Source organism: Mesoplodon mirus (assembly GCF_964341445.2).
Source record: "Mesoplodon mirus genome assembly, chromosome: 9".
NCBI lineage: Eukaryota > Metazoa > Chordata > Mammalia > Artiodactyla > Ziphiidae > Mesoplodon > Mesoplodon mirus.
The window spans coordinates 91,766,410-91,790,336 of record NC_138985.1 but is presented as its reverse complement, the minus strand read 5'-3'; the positions used below and the strand labels follow the sequence as shown (position 1 = coordinate 91,790,336).

The following is a 23,927-nucleotide window of genomic DNA, read 5'->3' as shown; positions in this document are numbered from 1 at the left end:
CAGTGACCTTCACTCCTGACTGCAAGGGGTCTTGTCCTCCGCATGACCTTTCCCCATAGACGGGTCCATGGCCCATCTGGGCTGAGTGAGGGTCCTGGGAGTGGCCCCTTGAAGACCCTTCTGACTCCCTGGGAAGTGGCTTTTCAGAGTTGGATCACTGCCCTGAGAAGTGAGGCGGAAACTCTACAATCGTTGGTGGAAATGTCTGCATTCCTAGGAAACTGGCTTCAGGTCCTGATGGACAAGTGGTTAGGGACTAGTTAGTGTCAAAGTCCTTCATGGAAATGTTGATACACATCTCAAGGGCTTGATCACTTTGAGCTGGGTTTCGCAGCAATCTCCCTGCCACGTACCCAGAGGAATTCACAGAGGAAACTACTTGCTCCACCTACAAGCAGGACCTCTTCAAGTTTGGACTAACAACCCCCTTCCCCTGGAGAACAGTCATCTCCCACAGGTGCAGATCCTCCCTGGAGAAAGCCTGTCTTCCCCAAACCCCAGCCCCATCCTACCCACCAAAGCAGAACTCACAGTGCAGAGACCCATGAATATATCCGGCCACCAGGCACTCTGTAATCCCTCCCTTGTCCAGAGCATTTGGCTCTGAGCTCTGTAGTGTGCATTTGTCATTTGGCTAAAATGCGGTAAGTTCAGAGTGGCACTAAAACAGAGTCATAGATTTGAAAACTAAATTCTGGCAGTGTTTTGGCAGATGTCCTGCACATCACAGGGAAGCCTAGAGGGGCACACATACTAGGCTTGAAGTGGAGAAACGGGAATAGGAATGGTTTTTCTTCCAACTCTGCCCATCAGTGTGTGCGGATTGGAGAAGGGAAGCAAGGGAGACAAGAAGGAAGCAGGGAGGCCTGGAGGGGAGGGGGCCCTCACCAGACCAGGTCCAATGCACTAGTGGGAGAATTAAAGCACTGCTCTCCTCACCCATGAAGCTCTGTCTTGGATGGAAGGAGCATCCAGAGCCTGGAATCTCAGAAGGAGGAGGGAAGCCAATGATGCTTGGGGCAAGTGAGGGTCATCGTAGGGAAGAAAATGAGAGGAGGGTGGGGCAGGCACAGCTGAGGAGTGGGACTGGAGTGGTTCTGACTGTGTCTCCTCCATCACCTGGCTCAGCTTGGCTCAGAAATGCTTGCTGCATCGTCACTCTGGGCTGAGGCCCAGAGAACTGCCATTCTCCTAATTACAGGCATTTCTCACTGGTGTCCTAGTGGCTGTAGCGGCCCCAGCACCAGAGCTGCTCCGAGAAATTGTTTCCTTTCTTGCCCACTTACCCTTCCATCTGCCTCTGCTCACACTCAAGTCCTCTCTGCCATCTCTTCCTCATCCTAATCCTTGCCAGCTCCTCTCACTCACTCACTCTCCCCATCACGGGTCCTTGGGTTCAGGCACACAGCTCTCAGCAAAGCAGTCCAAGCCCCACATACCCACAGTCAGTCTCTCTGTATGTTTGTCTGTCCGCCTCTCTCTCTTTCACAGAAGCGGGCACTTGCTAGCGCGCATACACACACACACACACACACACACACACACACACACACTCCTTTTCTCTTTGGAAGCTCTCAATGGGGCTGGTGAGATGGGGAAGGGGCAGGGGAATACAGCTTGTTACTCACCAGCTCCAGCACTTCTTTGATTTTCCTCAGCAAGAATCGCCTAAGCCCTTTGACTTGATCAAGAGGCTGAGACTTTGGTGAGACAACCCTTCCCTTTTGTCTCATGCCTCAGCCCTTCCTTACCCAAAGCAGTTTCCCAGAAGAGCCCGGGTAGACCAGGGTGTAATATATACGCCCTCAGTTCCAATTCTTAGTACTGTAGGAGACTGAGAAACAAACTCACCTTCATTCATTCAATCTCTTTAAAACAGTTTATTGGATGCTTACAATGTGCTAGGTGATGGGGGTAGACAGACGAACTAGGTGGACAACAGCCCTGAACTTATGAAGTTGAAGGTCTTTTGGGGAAGGCAGACATTAAAGAGCTAATCAGATAAATAATTACAATTACACAAGTAATTAATTACATTTGCGAGAAGTGCTAAGAACACGAAGTATGCGGTATTATAAGAAGGTTTGGTTTGCAAGCGGGAATGGAGCCAGAGGGATGGGGCTTGGGAGAGGCTGGCTGAGCACAGCCCACGCCTCTCTTCCTTCCTTTCCAGGCTCCTGCAAGTGATGGATGAGAAGAGGCCAGCAGTTTATTTCCCCTGGAAGCCACGTTGCTGATGTGGTGCAGGGTACCACGACTCCTGCTATTTAATAAAGAACCCTGCATGTGTCCTGGTTAGATGGATGAGCAAATATTCCTGATTGAAGAACCACATGGCTTCCCTGTTACAAATGGACAGGAGGGGATGTGGCTGAGGCTGGGAGACTGAGATGGGGAGCCAGGTCTGAAAGTTGGGAAGAGTACAAAGGGTCAGCTGCATTGCTGCACTCGCCTAGGGGCAAAGAACTCCTCCGTACTGTGGGTGGCTGCTGCCCTCTGATGGGCACAGGGACACAGTTACCTTTTGTTCTTTAGGGAAGGTTTGGGTCCAAAGTATTTCCAACTGAGCATTGTAGGGTGTGTCCCAAAGGGATGTTAGAGCAGCCTTCTCAGGATTCTTTCCCCAGTGCACACTGCAGCCAGGACTGGGAAAGCCTCCATATAGCTAGGGCCCTGAAGCTTGCAATTTAGACTTTGGGTATGAAATTTTGGTTTCTAAGGTGATGAGGGGGCAAGAGAGGAGGAGAAGAAAGAGAGAGGAATGTGGAATTCCATACCAACTGTATTCAAATGATCCATCCCATTTCCTTTGTCTATTTGTCTCTCTTTATCCTGGATGAAATTAACCCATGGCCTTAAAAATCTGTTTTTTATTTCAGTACTTCCTCTGCTGAGTTGTGTGTTTAAAACTAACTGTGGCATTTTCTTTTAAGCGTATAATAAATGCTTAAAAGCTAGGGTTTCATAAATCTGGTGTTAAACGTTCTCCCTTTCCCCCATCACAATCAACCAGTCATCCATCCAACCAAAATGTGCTGAAAGTAGATGGGGTTTGAGGAGAAAGGGAAACACTTTCATTGTACCTTTTGTACTTTTTGAATTTTCTACCTACCCTGTGTTCAGGTTATGCCATTTAAAAATAATTATTAAAAAAATGCATTGGGTACTTTTGTTCTGTACAGATGTTCTTCAGGGTGCTGCAGTCCTGCACACAGGTCAGTTCCTGGGCCCAATGGGATGGCAAACACTGTCTGTGTTCCAGAATCCAGGAGCACCCAGATCTCCTGGCCAGTGAGATTCCTCAGCCTTGGCTCTGTCTGATAAGCTGATCTGAGGAAAGATCTCCTGTCTCTGGGAGGACCTGGGTACTAGGTCTGTGTGTGCAAGCTGGATGTCATGTTTGTTCTGGGTGTGTTCTCACGTGATCTTGCATGGTGCAGGCTATGATTTATTTGTAATTTTAAAAATAAATCTATAGTTTTGTTAAGACAAAAGCTGACAGTGTTGGTATGAAGTTTAACATTTAAACAAAAGTTTTCACAGAAACCTAACACATGCCTAAAAAGATTTTACAAGGGAGTTCTAGGTGCAGGTCTAGACGATATCAAGAACTGATGGGTCTCATGATTCAAGACAGCATTTTGGGTTTTAGTTAATTCTTAGGATTAAAAAAATTTGTTTTGTTTTAAAGTGAACCACTGCCCCAGTATGAAAATTTAATCTTCTCCTGAGACCAGGGCTTCTGAAATCATTCAATTCTTGAAGTGATTCAGTGAACTTGTGCTGTCAGTGACTGAACCCTGCCACCAATGGTTTCAAAGTTCAAAAAACAGAGGCTCCAAGAGTTTTCCACCTAAGAGCACCAGACCTTGTCTTTGCCTACTCTCCCACCTCCTATACCACCCTCTGCCCTCCCCAAATACTTTAGCCAGTGGCTTGGATGGAGAAGCTGATATTTATAACTTCATAATTGGGAAAAAAGGGTCTTCTTGTCAATTTCAAGAATTAGCACCTCTAAGACAGAATGATCTGCCTGTGTATACACTCCCATAAGACTTTCCGTCCTCAACCAGTTTCCATCCCTCAAATGGCAGCTTTGGTAACTTCTTCACTGGCGTAGTCCTTTGCTGGGAATAGCATTAAGCTCAGGCAGGGAACACCTTGGCTTCTAAGTTTCAGGCATTCACAGCTTTTTTTTCTTTCTATTTTTTTAAACATCTTTATTGGAGTATAATTGCTTTACAATGGTGTGTTAGTTTCTGCTTTATAACAAAGTGAATCAACTGTACATATACATATATCCCCCTATCTCCTCCCTCTTACGTCTCCCTCCCACCCTCCCTATCCCACCCCTCTAGGTGGACACAAAGCACCGAGTTGATCTCCCTGTGCTTTGCGGCTGCTTCCCACTAGTTATCTATTTTACATTTGGTAGTGTATATATGTCAATGCTACTCTCTCACTTTGTCTCAACTTCCCCTTCCCCGTGTCCTCAAGTCCATTCTCTATGTCTGCATCTTTATTCCTGTCCTGCCCCTGCCTAGGTTCTTCAGAATCTTTTTTTTTTTTAAGATTCCATATATATGTGTTAGCATACGGTATTTGTTTTTCTCTTTCTGGCTTACTTGACTCTGTATGACAGACTCTAGGTCCATCCACCTCACTACAAATAACTCAATTTCATTTCATTTTATGGCTGAGTAATATTCTATTGTATGTATGTGCCACATCTTCTTTATCCATTCATCTGTCGATGGACACTTAGGTTACTTCCATGTCCTGGCTATTGTAAATAGAGCTGCAATGAACATTGTGGTACATGACTCTTTTTGAATTATGGTTTTCTCAGGGTATATGCCCAGTAGTGGGATTGCTGGGTCGTATGGTAGTTCTATTTTTAGTTTTTCAAGGAACCTCCATACTGTTCTCCATAGTGGCTTTATCAATTTACATTCCCACCAACAGTGTATGAGGCTTCCCTTTTCTCCGCACCCTCTCCAGCATTTATTGTTTGTAGATTGTTTGATGATGGCCATTCTGACTGGTGTGAGGTGATACCTCATTGTAGTTTTGATTTGCATTTCTCTAATGATTAGCATTCACAGCTTTTAAACAGTCTCTCGCAGTCCTCATTTAGGTTGCCAATGACATTTTTTGAAAGGATGAAATGTTCTGGACACAGAACCAAATCATCATTAATTGTTCTTGCCTTTGTTTCACCATTTCCCCCATCAGGCCCCAAATTTTAACAAAAATAATCCTAACCCATCTTCCTTCTTTCCCAACCCATCCCTCCCACTCTAAATAATACACCAGTAATAGCCAAAAACTACATATATGCTATGCTGTAAAAATGCAGAGTTAACGGTATTGGGAAGAAGGCTGTGGGTTGTGGAGATGCTCTTTGAAGATCTACAGTATCTTTTGCTCTCCCACATCCCATTCTGCAAGTTTTGTCCTTCATAGAAGGCCCTTTGCTTTTCTCAGCAAAGTTCAGAATGGGTTGCCTTGAAACACTGACCCTCCTTCCCCTCCACTGGGATGGGTGTGCAAACTATACAGCATGGGGTGACTTTAGAGCACTTGGGCTGCTGTAGGGCACGGAAACTATACTGGCTCTTCAAAGGACATCTTCTCAAGCCACCTCTATGGTGTCAAGACAAGTAGAACTCCTTCTTTCCCCACTTGAAAACCACAGTCAGATGTGACAGGGGCTGGTACTCAAGAGAGTTCATTCTTGTCATCTTTTTTGTCATCATCCTCCGAGGGGTAGGAATGCCACATCAGCCTTTCCTCATAAAAGGATATGACAACCTGTGGGCACTTGACATTGGCTTCCTTGGCAGGGACTAGGTCAACCTCATCAGAGTTTTTCCATTTCATCAGAAACATGAGTTCTCCACTGGAGTCTGTAGCGCCAATAATCCGCTGCGGTTCCAAACCCCGGGCAAAGCCTCATGGCTTTTCTGACTCTTCTTTCTTCTTTGGTTTGCTCTCCTCCCCCTTATCTTCCGAATCAGAATCAGCTTTGCGCTTGCCTCCCTCTGATTTATCTGTCTCGTGTGCTGTTTTCTGTGACTGCAGGAACTCAGCAATGAGGTCGGGGCGATCCAGGTTTTCTTCTGGCTCCCATGTGTTGTCCTCATCTGAGAACCCCTTCCACTTTAGCAGGTACTCCACTTGGCCCTTTACCACTCGACGGTCGAGAACTTTCCCCACCACATATTCTTCTTCCTCTTCTTCTAGCACCTCCTCCACTTTCTTCTTGTTTTGTTTTTTCCCCATAGTGTCCGCCAGCCTTCTGGTATAAAGGGTGACGCTGGTCAGAGCAGCGCCCACGAGCCCGAGAGGAATCAGGTGCTGCGCTCCAGGCGCGTCTTGTCGGGCCGGCCGTGGGAGTGGCGACCAGTAAAGCAACAAGGCTGTTGACCGCGGTTGAGCCCCTCCCTGAAGCGGCGTACTGCAGGCCCCGGCCAACGGCCCTTTTTTTTTTTTTTTTTCGCGGTACGCGGGCCTCTCACTGCTGTGGCCTCTCCCGTTGCGGAGCACAGGCTCCGGACGCGCAGGCTCAGCGGCCATGGCTCACGGGCCCAGCCGCTCCGCGGCATGAGGGATCCTCCTGGACCGGGGCACGAAGCCGTGTCCCCTGCAAAGGCAGGCGGACTCTCAACCACTGCACCACCAGGGAAGCCCTTTTTTTCTTTTTTTTTCCTTTTTTTGATTAATGTCTGTCTACCCCCACGAGACTGCATACCCCACGAGGGTAGGGGTCCCATCTTTTTTTAGCTCACCAATTTTATCCTTAGTGCCTGGCACATAGTAGGAGCTCAGTAAATATTTTTTTGAAAGAATGTGTATGATCTGTGCCTATTTGTACTTTAGTAGCTATAATTTGTCTGCGAAGTGTTAAAGGCACAGCTGTAGTTATGTTATAGTGTGACAGATGTCTCATATTCTCTGAGAACATGAGAATTGTCCGAATGATGTATGTGACTTGTGTTGATGTGCATTCTGGCTGTGTTTTATGCACGTAATCTGGGAGTCTGTGGTGGCACTTCAGAAAATATTTATTAAACATCCATTATATGTTAGATCCTGGGTTAGGGCCAGAGTAAAACCAACTTCTCCGGCCTGCCCTGCTGAGTTTGGTATCCATCTCCAGGAAGTTAGATTGTGGGCAGTGTAGGAAATAGCGAAGCCAAATTTCTCTACAGCGGCGGGGGCGGTACTTGGATTAGGGGTGGAACCCCGCTCAAAAAGCTCCGCCCCGGCGTCACGATTTTTTCCTTCCGGAATGTTTTTTCCCATTCTACCATGTTTTCCTCCGGACTCTTTTGAGTGAAGAGCACTTCCGTAGTCTCCCGGCAACTTGGCGCGGTCCTCTTACTAAATCCTGTTACTTGACTCGCGTGCGCGAAGCCGTGCGCTTCTGTTTCTCGGCCTTATGGCCGGGCTGACCCTGTTTGTGGGCCGCCTCCCGCCCTCGGCCCGCAGCGAGCAGCTGGAGGAGCTGTTCAGTCAGGTGGGGCCGGTGAAGCAGTGCTTCGTGGTGACTGAGAAAGGTAGGAGGCGGGGCGGTCGAGGACAAAGTTGGGGTTCCTGGGAGCCGGATGGGGGCGAGGACACCCAAATTTAAGCGACCCGTATATAATCCTTTACCTGCCCCATAGTGAAAAGACTTGGAAGTTGAATTTCTTTTCTAAACGGACTCTGCTTTAGATGAATCCATACGGGCCGTTTCTGAAAGTCAAATCAGTCCCTTAAGTTTATGTAGCGCTTTCCGTTTATTATGCGCGCTCACATATAAGATCTTATTTGGTAGTAAATAACTAACTTTTAATAAAACACCAGTAAGGCTTATTGAGAATCAACTGATTGCCACGTGCGGTGCTTGAGTTTCATGTGTTATCTCATTTAATTTCCCCATTAGTCTTGTTGGGTGGAGAGTTAACTCCATTTTACAGACGAGGAATCTAGGGCTTAGGGAAATTTAGTAATTTCAGCTTAAGTTCATACAGCTAGTAAGTAGTAGAATTTGATCACCAGACCCGGAGCTCTTAACCAGTATGTTATTCATTCACCCAGTTATTTATTCCGTAAATATTAATTGAATGCGTATTTTGTGCCAGGCAACTGTTGTAGGTCCTGGGGATACAGCAGTGCACAGAACCAAACCAAAAACCTTGCTCTTCTGTTCAAGATGGGGAAGACAGCCAATAAGCAAATAAGCAAAATATGTAGTGATAATGGTGATAAATGTTGAGGAGAAAAATAAGGCAGGGAAAAAGGATAGGGGGTCTCTGTAGATGTGTGTGTGTGGTGGTGGGGAAGCTGTAGAGGGGTGAGGAGTAGCCAGGGAAAGCCTTTCTGATGTGAGAGAGTGAACATGTGTTTCTCAGTGGGAGGAGCAGCCTAGGCAGAGGAAGCTAAAGGATACTGAAGAGGAGTGTGTGTAGTATATTGGAGGAATAGTGAGGAAACCAGGGTGACTGGAATGCAGTGAGTGAAGGGAAGAGAATTAGCAGATGAGATCTGGTGCTACCAGATCATGTAGGACCTTATAGGCTGTTGCAAGGACTTTGGCTTTTACTTTGAGATATGAAACCACTGGTTTTGAGCAGGGAGCAGTAGATATGATATGGCTTGCGTTTTGGAAGATTCTCTCAGGCTGCCGTGTTGAGAATAGGCTGCTAAGAATAGAACAGAAGCGGGGAGACCAGTTATTAGGCTCTTGTGGTAATCCAGGTGAGAGAGAGGTCATGGTGTTGGACCAGCTGTTGTAGCAGTGAAGGTGGTTAAAAAGTGATTGCAATATGGATATTTTTGAGAGTAGAGCTGAAAGAATTTGCTGATGGATCAGATGTGGGGTATGAGAAAAAAAAGAGTGTCAAGGAGTCAAGTCTGACTCCAAGGGTTTTGGCTTGAGCCGCAGGAGGTATTTACTGACTTGTGGAATACTGCCATATGCTTTGCATTCTGTTTGATGCTCATTCCATCACTGTGAAGGAGGGTTAGCATGTATTAGACTGAGGAAGAATTGTAAGGGTTTTAATTGTAGAAGCATTTCTTACTCTTGCCTAGACTGTGTCAAGGGGCACCTGATGTTGCCCAGAACATAAATTTAGCTTCCTTCCAAGTCATCAGTGTGTCTCTGTAGGTGGCTACCTCCTTGTCTTTCAGGAGAGCAACTGGAGGGAAGTAACATCCTGTGTACCTCTCTTTCCCCCCATGGTATCCAAGTACGTGATGAGTAGGCAGGCTAACAGTGTGCTAATGATCACTCTGTTCTTATCTCCTATTTTGTTAGTAACAGAAATTAGAATTAGGATTGTCGACATGGCTCTGATTGCTATACAAACCATAGCAGCTGCCTGGTTCTTTGTCATTTTAAGTATAGATATGGGCGAATGAGAGAATGAGAATGAGTGCTGTATAGCAGTGTTTCTTAACCTGCAGATCATTGTCCATTAGTGGGTCTTGAGTGGGTCATGATTAGAGATTTTTTTTTAATGAAATAGGAGTATATCTATACATGGTAAAGGAGAAGTTTTCGTAAAATTGTTTTTTTTCAGTTTTGTAAAAAACTGCATCCTGGATCCACTATAAGTTACATTTGTTACTGTGGGTTATCAAAACAATTGAGAAACGCTGCTCAACAGTGGTTGGTTGTGTTCCGGGGAAGAACAGGCCTTTGAATGGGAATTCTCCTTTTGGGTCCTCAGAATATAGGCTACATGTAACCTTACCTGTAGCTTGTGTATGTAGTCTACATCTTTAACAGAAGCTGCTATTCCCTTTTTAAGAAAAAACGTGCTTTTCTGTCCAGGCAGCCAGATGTACTGAATGCTGTACTTAGTGGGATGGGAGGGCAGGGGGTGTGGGGTGAGGTCTTACCAGTAGTGGTGACCTGGACATGCCACTTAGCCTCTTTAAGATGGGAATAATTTCACAGGATTGTCATAAAGATTCAAGTAAATGTGTGAGAGTGCTTTGTGCAGACATAAACAATGCGCGGTGTTTTTGTGAGCAACATGCTTCTGTTTTGCCACTGAACTCCTTCACCTTTCAGCTGCTTCGTTTTTGGTTGTACTGATCAGGAAGGGCCCTGATTTTTCTTGTTCTTGTTTTCTGAAAGGTGAGTGGGCAGGCTTTTGTGAGAAGGAGTTTCAAGAGAAAAAGAGATCACCAGATCACAGTATGCTTTCCTGGTGCCAGGTGTCAGCTTTAACCAGTTTACGTGGATCAGCGTCCTGTGTTAGAGAGCTTGTACCCTGAAGCAGACTGGTGTGTAGTTGTAAAAGGAGAGCGTGTGAGCTCTGTTTCTTCTTTGGGTAGTAAGCAGACTGCTTGGTCTGTCCTTTTCTTTTCTGATGCAGTAAATTACTTAAAATTTTACTACACAAAAATATTAAACTGAAAAAAAAAATACCAAAAAGGGCAAAGGTGGGTTACAGTTGATAATTGCAACTGTTTGTCTTAAATGATTTGTTTGGAAAAAAGCAATGATGATATTGGCTTATCCCTTCTTGGGTGTGTTCTGACAAAATGAGATAAGAGGTTTACAGCTGCTTTAGAAAGGTTTAATTTGATATTGATTTCTAGGGCTTGGTAATAATGGTAATAGTGTCTGCAGGCTTCTGAAGCAATGTTTATTGTTTGAGGTTTTTTTTTCAGGGCCCCTGGCGTTCATTGCCGATCTGTTCTGTGGAGCGGTGGCTGAATTATTTCTTTGTAATTTTTGAAGCTACCATACTTACCTTTCCTGCCTTCTCTGGTGATGTTTTGTTCTGTTTGACGTTGAGTTCTTCTTCGGGGGTGTAATGCATATCATGGGTCCTCCATATTCTTGAAATTATCAGGAAAGAAGGAAGAAAGGGAGCTAACAGCAAAGACACCACATTAGAAGAGGAAGCCTAACAATTTCTAAGCAGAGGGGACGGGGGCCACTCATGCTAACCTTGTCTCTCTCTCTTTTGAGAATGTTGGCAGACTGGCTGGCCTGGCTGTATATTTGCTAGTTTAGGGCTGTGAGAATTTACTGGTTTAGGGATCTTGGCTTAAGGTTAATCCCCCCTCCTCCCATCCCCATACTGTTCCAGGGAGTAAGGCATGTCGAGGCTTCGGCTATGTCACTTTTTCTATGCTGGAAGATGTTCAGAGGGCCCTCAAGGAGATTACCACCTTCGAAGGCTGCAAGATCACCGTGACTGTTGCCAAGAAAAAACTGAGAAATAAGTCCAAGGAAAAGGGGAAAACTGGTGAGTTTCTAGTAGCCGAAGGGAGTTTTCCCCCAGGATTGAGGGGGCAGTGGGTTGGCTCTGGGAGTAGTGTCTAGGCCTAAAAGCTTCCTGAATTTCCTCTTGATGTCCAAAATCATCCAATGTATTTTGTTACTTAGTTTTAGTCTTTTGTTTACTTCTGAGTCTGGAAAACCTGGTGTTCCTGGGCATTGCCATACTTAACCCTGTGTTAAATGCCATCTGTTGCTAGTAGCTTCTTTTCTCTGATGTTCTGGGCCGAGGGGATCACAGATTTACTTCATTGCCATTTATTTTTTAGAAAATTCAAAGTCCCCAAAGAAGGAGCTGCAGCCTAAAAAAGCCAGAGTGGCAGATAAGAAAGCCAGATTAATTATTCGGAACCTGAGCTTTAAGGTAAGAGACAGAGAAAACTAACAGTGAGTGTTTTGAAGGCTGTTGGAGCCAAGGCATGCTCATTGGTCGAACTCCTCACCAGAATGGTATAATTGGGTTTAATTCCTTCTGGGAACAAACTTTAGCCTTGTTGAATTCAGAAAATGGGCCTGTATAAACAAGAACTTATTAAGGACAGAGACTGTGAAGATGCCTTGGGGAAACTACTGCTGAGAAAGGGAGGGGAGGAAAAGCTCTCTGATATCTGTCCTTTTTGCCTGTATAGGAACAAAGCAAGATGTCATCTATTTTGAATGTTTGGTGTCCTAGTCTCAAAATTTAAAAAGGAGTACAAATATTCAAGCTCTTCCTAGTGAACTAATTGAATAGTTGATGTTTTGTGTTTATTTGCTGTGATAATATCTCTTTTTCTTTCTTCACTTTTGGCTTCAGTGTTTAGAAGATGACTTGAAGACAGTATTTGCTCAGTTTGGAGCTGTGCTGGAAGTAAACATCCCTAGGAAACCAGGTACTGGCAAACCTTTATTTTGTGTGGATTAGATTAAGGTTATTTTACATAATGGTCTTTTTCTGTATCACCTTTGAACTAAGCAGAAATACAAGGTTCGGATCATACTCTGTGAGCCCCAGATGATATGATATATGTAAAGTATCAGGCACAGTGCTTGACAAATAACAGTGTTTAGTCCCCTTAGGGTATTGTTAGTTAGATCAGAACTACTTTTAGAAGACAAGCTACAGTTTGAGAAAATGCATTGCTCTCCCCAAGCCTGTGTCAGGGTAACCTCAGCAGGATATAGGCTTGTGCTTTGGGCCAGGGGCTGACTGGTTGATAGGATTTGGGTCTTCTTGCCAGTCCAGGTTTCTGTAACATCCTTCTTAGTGTCTGTTGGTTCCCTACCTGCTACCTCTAACTTCTTTGTTTTGTTTGCACACAGATGGAAAGATGCGTGGTTTTGCTTTTGTTCAGTTCAAAAACCTCCTAGAAGCAGGAAGGGCTCTCAAAAGCATGAACATGAAAGAGATAAAAGGTAAGTTTTCTATGCCCATACCATTGACTCAGATATTTCTGGTGTTCAGGCAAATTAGCACAGTAACCCACTTACTACATTTTCAAAAGGTGTTTGCCTTGTTGAGAGTCTCATTGCTAATATAGGTGAAATATTCCTAGTACTTGATCTTAGGGTTAAACTTGAAAGAACCCATGCTGTCCTTCTCTTTTCTTTTTTTGGTGATGAGTATCCTTTTAAATCCCTAATGAAAAACTGTCCCTGACTGATAGAGGCAGGTTGCTGTCTAGAGGATGTGGGATTAGCAGGTTCCTCCCTCTTGGTTATGATCACTATTCAGCATCTGTGGGCTTTTTTTTTTTTAATTATAAATTTATTTATTATTTATTTATTTGGCTGCATTGGGTCTTCCTTGCAGCAAGCGGGGGCTACTCTTTGTTGTGGTGCGTGGGCTCTAGGTGCGCGGGCTTCAGTAGTTGTGGCACGCAGGCTCAGTAGTTGTGGCTCACGGGCTCTAGAGCACAGGCTCAGTGCTTGTGGCGCACGGGCTTAGTTGCTCCGTGGCATGTGGGATATTCCTGGACCAGGGATCGAACCTGTGTCCCCTGCATTAGCAGGTGGATTCTTAGCCACTGTGCCACCAGGGAAGTCCACCTGTGGGCTTTTAAACTGACCTTGACGTTACTCTGGGTATTGATTTACCAGGTACAGTGCCTAAAGGAGGGATTGGCTTGGAGACTTCCTAACTTCTGAGTAACGTGCAGTTATTCCAGAATGTCTATTTTCCCTCATGCTAGTATAAGTGGAAACTTGGTCTAACTGGAAACACTGTTCTGATTCTTACTCTGTCTTGTTCCAGATGTAGTGGCTGTGTAGAAAGGCAAAACTTCTGTTCATTGATAAAAAGGTTAAGGGTTAAAAGAATAGACACCTACCAGGAGTTTTATTTTAGGACCAACGGTCTCTGAATCCGCAGTTTCTTTGTCTCCTTTGGTTCCATTACTGTCTTTGACGAATAGGAAGTCATTTATAGGAAACAGAAATGTTAAAGAGAAGGCCTTTCTGATGCTACTTTTCTGTCTGACAGGGCGGACAGTGGCTGTGGATTGGGCTGTGGCAAAGGATAAATATAAAAATACACAGCCTGCCTCTGTCGCAGGTAAGATGCAGTGATGTTGGGTAGGAGGGGTTTTATGTCCTAACTGTTTGTCAGTCTGTATTGTACCATCTGGTGATCTGGTCCCAAAACAGGATCTTTTGAATCTAAGCCCACTCCTTGATGTGGATGTGAAGAGTGGGGCCCAAGTTCATTGTCCCTACTACTTGCTGTACTTTCCCAGCTTTCATAATAGGGAGTGATGGAACATTAAAAATAGGGAAACTTAAAACTTGATTTTTATTTAGAAAACAGTTGGCTTTTAAGCCACCAGGAGCTCAGAGAACAGAACTCACAGAGATTAAATTTCATGGCTGGGCTCCAGAGCATGCATTGTGCTGGCCATGGTGCACAATGGTAGGCTGTTTGTAGAGGCTCAGTTGCTGAGCCAGGTTAACCTTAAGGCTTCTGATGAATGGGACAGCCTCCGAGGGAATCTCAGTGATGAGGGGTTTTTGTTGTTTGTTTTTTTGCTTTTTTTTTTTCCCCATACTTTTTCCTATTATGTACAGTAAGAAAAATATATGAGCTTCTGTAAAACCAAAGGAACCGGGAACTTGGGGTATTAGTTACTCTTGTTTAAATAACCTTGTTTTGGATACTAAATGAATTCCTAACTTTCTTTACCAACTATGTATGTAGGTGAGGAGAAGAGGCCTGAACCTAAGTGTCAGGAATTAGGTCAAGAGAATGGCAGGGAAGAAGAGGATATGGAGGAGGAGGAGAATGATGGTGGTTATGATGATGAGGAAGATGATGAAGAAGAGGAGGAGGAGGAGGAGAATAGAGAATCGAAGCCGACCAAGCCTGTGCAAATTGAGAAGAGGTAAGTGGCTCAGTGTGTTCTGAGACAGCAGAGGAAGATTCAGGGTTGTCCCTGAGAGGAAAATACCTTTCCCTGCCCCCGTCATTGCAGAATTGACGTGTGTGGTGAAGTTGGAGAGGCAGGCCTCTCTCTCATCCCAGAACCTTAGTTCTGATCTGTGCCACTGCAGAGCAGTCAAGAGGGCAGCACCTGCAGAAAGCAGTGAAGAGGAGCATTCTGATGACAACAGCGACCTGGAGGAAGGAGACAGGATTGATGGTGGAGAGGACCTGAGTGACACCACTCAGAGTGATACCAACACCGAAGAGCAAGAGGAGGAAGGTTTGCCTTAAATTTAAAATAAGTTACTGAGAAATGTGCATCAGTTCAGCTCAGTCCTCTTTTTGAATAGGACCCTAAGGTGTCCTGTCAAATTTATGTTTAAATGCTGAAAATGAAACCTTTATATTCCTTTCTTTTTTTTAAATTTTTTATTAAATTTATTTATTTATTTATTTTTGACTGTGTTGGGTCTTCGTTGCTGCGGGCAGGCTTTCTCTGGTTGTGGCGAGCGGGGGCTACTCCTCATTGCGGTGCACAGGCTTCTCATTGTGGTGGCTTCTCTTCTTGTGGAGCACGGGCTCTAGGCGCACAGGCTTCAGTAGTTGTGGCACATGGGCTCAGGAGTTGTGGCTTGTGGGCTCGAGAGCTCAGGCTCAGTAGTTGTGGCACACGGGCTTAGTTGCTCCACAGCAGGTGGGATCTTCCCGGGTCAGGGCTCGAACCTGTGTCCCCTGCATTGGCAGGAGAATTCTTAACCACTGCACCACCAGGGAAGCCCCTATATTCCTTTCTTTTAAAGGTTTTTTTTTTTTTTTTTTAATGAGTTTGGAATAGTGTTTGAGGATTAAGATTCTTAGGGAATTTAAAACCTAGCTTAATGCTGAGGCACTGCCTCTGTCTCTCTCAATTACCCAAATTGAATGAATAACTGGATAAACAGGATATTGCATCCTACCACCAAAATGGGTTCTATTTAATTAATTTAATTTAATTTATTTACTTCTGTACTAAAATTACATTTTATGAAATGTAACAAACTCAGGAAGGGAAACACTTGTATTTTTCCATCCATGCTGTTGTCTGTAAACAACAGATAATACGGAGTAGATTTGAAAGCCCAAAGATGGTGTTTTTTCCCCTCAGTGATTAGAGGTATTATTTTAAGTGTGTCTGCAGTGTTAGCAAACCCCAGAACATCAGCTTAGTATATTCTACTCAGAATCAGAGGTTCTTGAATCACTGGCACCTTCCAGGATGAAGACTGACAACAACAATAAAATAATCCATTATGATAGTAACAAACTACTGAACTCAGAATTTCTTATCTGGAAAAGCTCAGTTCTTTTAAGCAGTCTTTTCTGCCTTTTATCATGGGCTTAGGAGTCAAATCATGTGGGTTCAAGTCCTGGCTTTTCCATTTCTAGTTGTCTGGTTCTGGTCAAGTCCTTGCCTCTAGTTTCCATATTACTTCATCTGTGATTGGATGTTAGAGGTCCCCATCTCCTGACATTGCAGAGAGTACCTTCCCAACAGTATTAGTTGCCTTTGTTGCTACTAATCTTATTTTTATGCGCCTCCCTCCCCCCTCCCCCGCCACCAACAATCTTCTAAAAAATGTGTGAGTCTCATTAAGGTAGATGTAAGATGGCTGCTGATAAAATCTTCTGCCTTTAGTGGTCACTGGGAGGGAGGCAGAGGCAGTCTGAGCATTCCACTACTCCATTCAGTTGAGCAAATCAAGTCTCCTTTCCTCATCATTTGCTTAAAAAGAAACATTTATTGAACACCTACTAATGTTAAACTTTGGGCTGAACAGAAAAAATCCTTGGTCTCTAGGAGCTTTTTTTTTTTTTCTGTTTTTTTTTTTTTTTTTTTTTTCGGTACGTGGGCCTCTCACTGTTGTGGCCTCTCCCGTTGCAGAGCACAGGCTCCAGACGCGCAGGCTCAATGGCCATGGCTCACGGGCCCAGCCGCTCTGCGGCATGTGGGATCTTCCCAAACCGGGGCACAAACCTGTGTCCCCTGCATCGGCAGGCGGACTCTCAACCACTGCGCCACCAGGGAAGCCCCTCTAGGAGCTTTTGATCTGGCTCCACTACTTTCAGTCGCAAAGGATTGGCAAGAAAACAAGCAAAGACCAACAAAAACACTTCTGCACTTTCATCAGAGTTTTTAAAAAATGTAGATGAACCAATTTGGAACTGATGAATGAACACTTCTGTGCACACCCTTCCCATGTTGTATGTAAATGCCCATGTGTTTGCTCTTTGGAAAGGTTGGAATAGATGCTTCATGAGACAGTGATTTTTAAACCTGTCATGAGAGAAAAATGTACTTTTTTTTTTTTTTTTTTTTTACTATTACTACACCTTCGTTTATTCAGACAACAAATAGTCAGAGTTCCTGCAGTGCTACACACTGGGTGAACAGGAGTTAAAAGAAAACAAAGCACCATATTTCCTAGAAATCACAATAATAGCTTGTTTGGCAGAGGGTCTCACATCCTATCTCTGCTCCTTTCTCAAGGTATGACTTTGGGGCAAGTTACTTAACCTCTTTATACCTCAGTTTCTTCATCTGTAAAATGGAGGTAATAACCACGTAGGGTTGTTGTGAAGATTAAATTATTTGTGTGACCAACGCCTCGTACTACTGGTATTATCATTGTTACTGTTCTGTGGCAGTGGTGGAGTTTAAACAACAATTGTGAACTGAAGTGGGGATAAAGGGCCTCCTGGGGCATCTTGTAAAACTGTAACCAAACCATATTGCTACTTTTATCAGGAATGTTGGGTTTACACTCAACTAGTTTATTGAGGGAGGCAGGTCATTACAGAATGAGGAGCACTCAGTAAGTGGTCCTTTAGTTTGTCTGGGTGGAGGTTTTTATTCACTTATCAGGTCTCCCTTCTCCCTTTTCTGTAAGTCTGGCATGTTGATTTGACCATATGAGAAATCTGAGGAAATAAGCTTTTTCTGTGAGGAGAGAATAGTAGACACCTTAGAAGCAAAGAAGCTTTTATTCTGAAGGAACTGAGAGACCTTGCATTCTATAACCAGATTCAGCTGTCTCTTACCATTCTTTCACTTGAAAAAATTATAAGACTGATGGATAATAATGAGAGAAAATTAATTAAAAATACAGTACAAAAAATATACATAGTGCAGAAGGGTGTAATATAGAAATTTATGTAAGATCTTAATTTATGTAAGATCTTTAAAAGTTCCTCACCAGTCCTCCCAGTAGTCCCCCAAAGTAGTCTCTGTTATTTCTTTTGTATCCTTCCAGAAATTTTCTGTGTATATATAAGCATATATGTCTATTTTTCTTTCTTTTTTTTTTTTTTTTTTTTTTTGCGGTACGCCACTGTTGTGGCCTCTCCCGTTGCGGAGCACGGGCTCCGGACACGCAGGCTCAGCAGCCATGGCTCACGGGCCCAGCCGCTCCGCGGCATGTGGGATCTTCCTGGACCGGGGCACGAACCCGTGTCCCCTGCATCGGCAGGCGGACTCTCAACCACTGCGCCACCAGGGAAGCCCCTATGTCTATTCTTAAAATCAATGAGTCTCCCTTAAACCCAAATCCGCAGCCACTTAGGGCCCCTCTCCAGAGACAACCAGTGTTTCTTGTGTATCTAAGGATAGTTAATGCTTTTATAAGCAAAAACATGAATGTATATGCACTTATGTAGAATATAATGTATATTTGTGTATGCGAATGTAGATATATATTTTTTTCTCCTCAAATGTTTACATTTTATATTTCCAGAAAGTTTACACTGTCACAACAGTATATGGGAATCTCTTTTTTTCCCCACACCCTTACCACAATGGATTTCATCTGTCTTTTTTGTTGTTTGCCAATCTGTTGGTGATAATTAGTATCTCATTTCTTGTGCTGTGTTTTTCTTTAATTATGAGTGCGTTTGAGCATCTTCGTATATTTAGTTGCATATCCTTTGTTCATTTTTAATTGGAGTTCTTAATTTATGTAAGATCTTTATATATTTAAAAGCCTTTGTTGTAAGGCTTGTACTAGTCTTTTTCAGTTTTTTGTTTTTCTTTTTACTTTGGATATACAAGTCTCAAAGAAGAAGAAGAAGAGGAAATTACCCTCTGATGTGAATGAAGGGAAAACTGTCTTTATCAGGTATGACCTTCTATCTTGAGAACTGCTGTTTGCGTTGCCTTCATAGGTTTCTTTTCTTCCATTCTTCCTCCCTCCCTTCTTTCCTTTCTTCATCGTCTTCTTTTTGCACTAATTCTGTTAGCTAGGCCAAAAAGTTAGATGCATCGAAGACCATTAGCACATCTGCCTAGGAACATAGCACACAATGAGAAATGTGTAGGAGAATCAGAACTATACACAGAAGATAAATAGCAGGGGTCTTTATATCTTGTCCTCATTTAGACTTCATTCTTTGTAATTGGGGTGGGATCATTTGGAACAGATCAGTTTTTCAACTATTAGAACCATCTTGCTTCTGGCCTTTGTTTTAGGGTGAGTGCTAGGGAGGGGTGATACCACTTATCCCAAACGAATTCTCTCTTCATGCCTCACTTATCTTCTACAGTCATGTCCAGAGTATAGTGAGGCATCCCATCTGTTTCCTGGAAAACTGAGGGAGGGAGATAGGTGTTGTATCATGTTGCCATTGCTGTTTTAGTCCTACTGACTGCAGTAGGTTGGTGTTTTCAGGAGGTTGGGGTATCTTCGGCATACCTCAAGCATGCCTTCTCATCCTTTCTTAAGTACCATTGTGCTAGGGCCATTTGGGTCTTATTTTAGAGATGTCTATTTTATTCTCTTGTATAGTCTTTTAAGATTGTTTTCATTATACAAGTAATTTGTTTATTGTGGGAAATATAAGAAATGAATAAACAAAAAGTTAACCTTAATCACTGCTTGGGGAACACCCACACACATGTTCATAACATCATAAATATTTACAAAGATGATTTTAGCCTATACATGCTGTGCTGCAGCCCATTTTCTTTCTTTCTTTTTTTAATTCTTTAATTAATTTTTTATACAGCAGGTTCTTATTAGTTATCCATTTTATACATATTAGTGTATGTATGTCCCATTTTCTTTCTTTATAGCATGTCTTTCCATGTTTTTTTTACTGTGTTATTTGTAATTTCTATATAATTTTGTATTTGTAGAGGATTCTGTGTAACAGGAAAGAAGGAATGTCACACTTAGAAGCCTGTGACCTCAATACCAAGGATACCATTCCTTATACATCTTTTAATTAAAAAAGAACTTAGGGAAGTAAAGGATGGAATAGAGAAAACTATGTCCACGATGAGGCAAATTAGAAGAAATAATGTAGCTAGGATATGTCTTATTCCAGAACATCTTTTTTATCTTGGTTATTCCATAAGATAGAGCTGTTTATGGGGTTGTTAACTAGCATAAGAGAAGTAAAATTGTAGATATTTATTTGGGACTGTTTTTCTTACCCCTGGAAGGCTGTGCATAGCTGGGAAAAGAGGAATCTTTACACTGTGTTGAAATTTAGTAGAACAGAATCTCCTTCCAACATTTTTTAATCCCATCGAGAGAAATAGTAGTTTTTTGTTGTTTTTGCACTTAGCTAGTAAACTTTACCATGTTTGGTTTTGAGTTATTATTTTGAAGGATTTTCTGACTTCTGTAAAATTTTAACTGAAACCTGAATTTCATAGGAGTACAGAGGAGACATTGAGAGACATTTGACTTTTCATTAGCTGTCTGTGAGTCTTCTGGTTGTAGTAAGGGAAACTAAGTTTGGCCAGTTTAAGTGAAAAGGCTGGTATGTTGGATGAACATTAGGGTGGCTCACAGAATAAAAGTTGTCAAAGAGCAGACCTCAAGAAGGGGATGAAGATCTGGGTGGTTCTGGGACCCTGGCTGCAGAAGGCTATGTGTTCTTTTCTCTGAAGACACCCATCCTTTTTTCTATCCCTCGTTAAGGTATAACATGTACATGTATTCTGTAAAGTGTGTTAATGTAAGTGTACAATCAGTGACATTTTTCATGTATATAACCATCTATATACATATACCTTATACATGGATATGTATATATCCGTGTAACCATCACTCTGATCAAGATATAGAACATTTTCAGCTCCCCATAAGTTTCCCTCAAGTGGGACACTGCTGTTTTGAAGTGAATCTGTATCTACAACTTCTGGTCTTTGTATATGTCTGTTCAAGTTTTATATTCCTGGGAAGGAGAATTTGATTAACAGAGGAAGGTCAGTCGGTTACGGCCGATAGGCAGAGTCATACACTGGAGGCCTGGCTAGTGGGAGCCACCCCCTGGTGCTGTCCCTGGGAAGGGTGGTTATGAGCAAAGGAACCACTCCAGTTGATGTCTAACTCACTCACCTTGTACTGGAACGTAGGATCTCACTTTTGTAATTGACCTTTCTTGTGACCTGATTGTCCTCCATAGGAACCTGTCCTTCAACTCAGAGGAAGAAGACCTTGGAGAGCTCCTCCAGCAGTTTGGAGATCTTAAATATGTCCGCATTGTCTTGCATCCAGACACAGAGCATTCTAAAGGTATTTGCTGTCAGCTGGTCAGGCCCAAAAGGGTTGAGACCACTGCCATGGGCACTGACTAGGTTACATGAGAGCATAGTGTGTGCCATTCTGAGGGGTCCACCATTATCCAGGTTTCTGTGATCCATAGAAGCACCAAGGACATTCTGAGGTTGTCTTCCATGTTGTCAAACTCAGCATCTGTAATGGTGCTGCCAGCCATAATTTTGTCTCAGCTTTTTTTTTTTTTTTTTTTTTTTGCGGTACGCGGGCCTCTCACTGTTGTGGCCTCTCCCGTTGCGGAGCACAGGCTCCAGACGCACAGGCTCAGCGGCCATGGCTCACGGGCCCAGCCGCTCCGCGGCATGTGGGATCTTCCTGGACCGGGGCACGAACCTGTGTCCCCTGCATCGGCAGGCGGACTCTCAACCACTGCGCCACCAGGGAAGCCCTGTCTCAGCTTTTTAAGCTCTTGCTTATTTACTTTAGGGTAATGAATTTCATTTGTTGTTCTTTGAATTTCAGATGTGATAGCATCTCATGGGTATTAATCATTCCACATTGCTTGAAATTGCTGGGATATTTTTCAGTCGCTTTTGTTAGAGATGGAAGCTGACAAACTTTGTTGCAGTGGCAACAGTCAGAAGGAAAACTATGTAGCAGGAGTGCTGGCTTAGTTTTTTTTTTTTCCCCCCTAAAGCTATTTCTTTTGAGCTTAAAGGTTGACCACTCCTCATTCTAATATACTGTTGTTAGGTAAGCACCTTTTCAACCCGTTCATAATCTTTGATTTTATCAACTGCAGTTGTTCTACTAAAGCAGTGAATTCTTAATTCATTCTGGTTCTTAATTCCTTTGAGATCTAGCAAAAACTCTGAACCCTGTCCTCAGAAAAATGCCATTTCTGAGTGTTTTGGGGCTCTCTGGAGCCTATCTATGGATTAATTGCCTCCATTCTGAACCTTCTTACTTTCCAGTTTGATGAAACTTGATCATTTTTGGTTTTTACTCAGCTATGGAAGATGTAAATGAGGTAGTATAATGGAAAGAAAACTGAACTGCTTCCTGGAGATTAGGGATCTAATCCCAGCTAAACCATAGACCGGTTGGGTGATTTTTGGCAATCATTTAACCACTGTGGGCTTCAGTTTCTTACATGTAAAACGAGTGGGTTCAACTAATCACTTAACATGCGTTCAGCTCTGATATTCAATTATGCTTCTTGTACCGTCTCCATTTCTAGTATATTTTTCTGAAAATGGGCAACTAGGATTGCATAAAATGTTACAAGTACTGTAGGATATTGCTTGACTTTGATGATCTCTTTTGTCTCTTTCTGGGTGCAGTAGTGTATTGGGTTGACATTTTCAGAATGGAGTCTGTAGTTGACTTGCTCAGTCTCTTTCTTGGTCTGTTAATGTTAGCTGAGAGTTAATGGTCTTAATAGGCATAGTTTCCATTATTTTTTTTCATAATGCATTGTCTTTCCTGAGCTCGTACTAAAATTTTCTGGCACTTTTTCTGCCTCCTCACACAACCTCCTCCTGTACCTCATCAGCATGCTATTTCACTGCCTGGAAGGGCTAAGTATTGTCTGAAGACTTTTAGGAAGGTGGTAGGATTTAACCCAGTAGTTACCCTGGAAATTCCAATGGTAAAATTCTTACCCATTCAGAGAGAAGAACTCATCCTATTTTCTTCATATTGGACAAACAGGCTAATCTGCCTGTTAGAAACATTTTTCCCCCCATATTTCTTTCTATATTACTTGTTTCTTCCTATTGAGTATCTACTTATGCTGAACATTATGGTAGGTGCTACAAATGTAGAAATAGCCAAGAAACATGGCCTCTCTTCCAGAGACATTCAAGTCTTTTGGGGAAGATGCCACCTGACCAGTGCTGTAATAGAGATGAGAGTGGAGGACCGGCGGGGGTTGGGGGGCGGGCACTTGGCTCTGCCTGGAGGAAGCAGGGAAGACCTCACTAGATGGTGACCCTTGGGTTGGCCTGCCGCAGGTGTCCTTTCAGTTAGTCTGCTGCCATTCATTCTTAGAGGGGCAAAAGATCAGTGCTCCAGTAGCTCCAGGAGATATGGCATTATTTTTATTTATGAGGGAATAATTAAAGTTTAAAGGAATACTAACAAAATATTATGGAGCTTAATTTCTTTTTTTTTGAGTTTACTGTAAGGTGAACTTTTTTTTCTTACATAAGCTGCTTTTTATCAAGAGCAGAAAATTAGGATGGGTTGATTGGCCCTGCTTCTAACCAGTGAAAGGTGTGTAAATTCTACAGCATGATTCGAGTTGAATTCATGAAAACAAAACAAAACAAAAAAGGGTTGAGCTCACGGCTTTCTGGTTCACCACTATATTCATGGGATAGAGGCCAGGGACTTTCACTCCAAGAGGTAGATCTGTCCTTATTTAATGGCTCCCAGTGACTGTGATGACAGTGAGATCTGTAATTTAATTTCAGGCTTAAGTGGTTGCTACCTCATTTTTTTAGTCCTCTGATAGGCACGCAGAGAGTGATGCTGAATTAAATGTTAGGCTGGAATTTCTCTAGATTTCTTGTGGATGTTTCTTATTAAGGAGTGGGATGGTGAGACTAAAGTTTCTAAGAAGCCTTAGAAAAGATGAAGGAAGTAATAATAAAATTTCATTTTGAGCAAGTGTGCTATCTTACCTGTCTTTGAACCT

General features: G+C 43.1%; 1 protein-coding gene and 1 pseudogene across 2 annotated transcripts in view; one reads left to right on the top strand and one right to left on the bottom strand.

Moving 5' to 3' along the window:
* Nucleotides 1-5,721: 5,721 nt before the first annotated feature.
* LOC309810762 (chromobox protein homolog 1-like) lies at nt 5,722-6,850 on the bottom strand (annotated as a pseudogene). The gene has a single exon. The product of its transcript is annotated as a chromobox protein homolog 1-like (transcript).
* A 477-nt stretch (nt 6,851-7,327) lies between these two features.
* RBM28 (RNA binding motif protein 28) overlaps nt 7,328-23,927 on the top strand; it is a 29,938-nt gene continuing 13,338 nt past the window's right edge. Inside the window, exons 1-10 of the mRNA XM_082633176.1 lie at nt 7,328-7,562; nt 11,100-11,258; nt 11,560-11,654; nt 12,087-12,162; nt 12,593-12,685; nt 13,752-13,823; nt 14,463-14,646; nt 14,816-14,967; nt 18,772-18,838; nt 21,135-21,244. Coding sequence (XP_082489302.1) covers nt 7,445-7,562; nt 11,100-11,258; nt 11,560-11,654; nt 12,087-12,162; nt 12,593-12,685; nt 13,752-13,823; nt 14,463-14,646; nt 14,816-14,967; nt 18,772-18,838; nt 21,135-21,244 — 1,126 coding nt within the window. The 5' untranslated portion in view covers nt 7,328-7,444. The remainder of the gene's footprint in view (nt 7,563-11,099; nt 11,259-11,559; nt 11,655-12,086; nt 12,163-12,592; nt 12,686-13,751; nt 13,824-14,462; nt 14,647-14,815; nt 14,968-18,771; nt 18,839-21,134; nt 21,245-23,927) is intronic.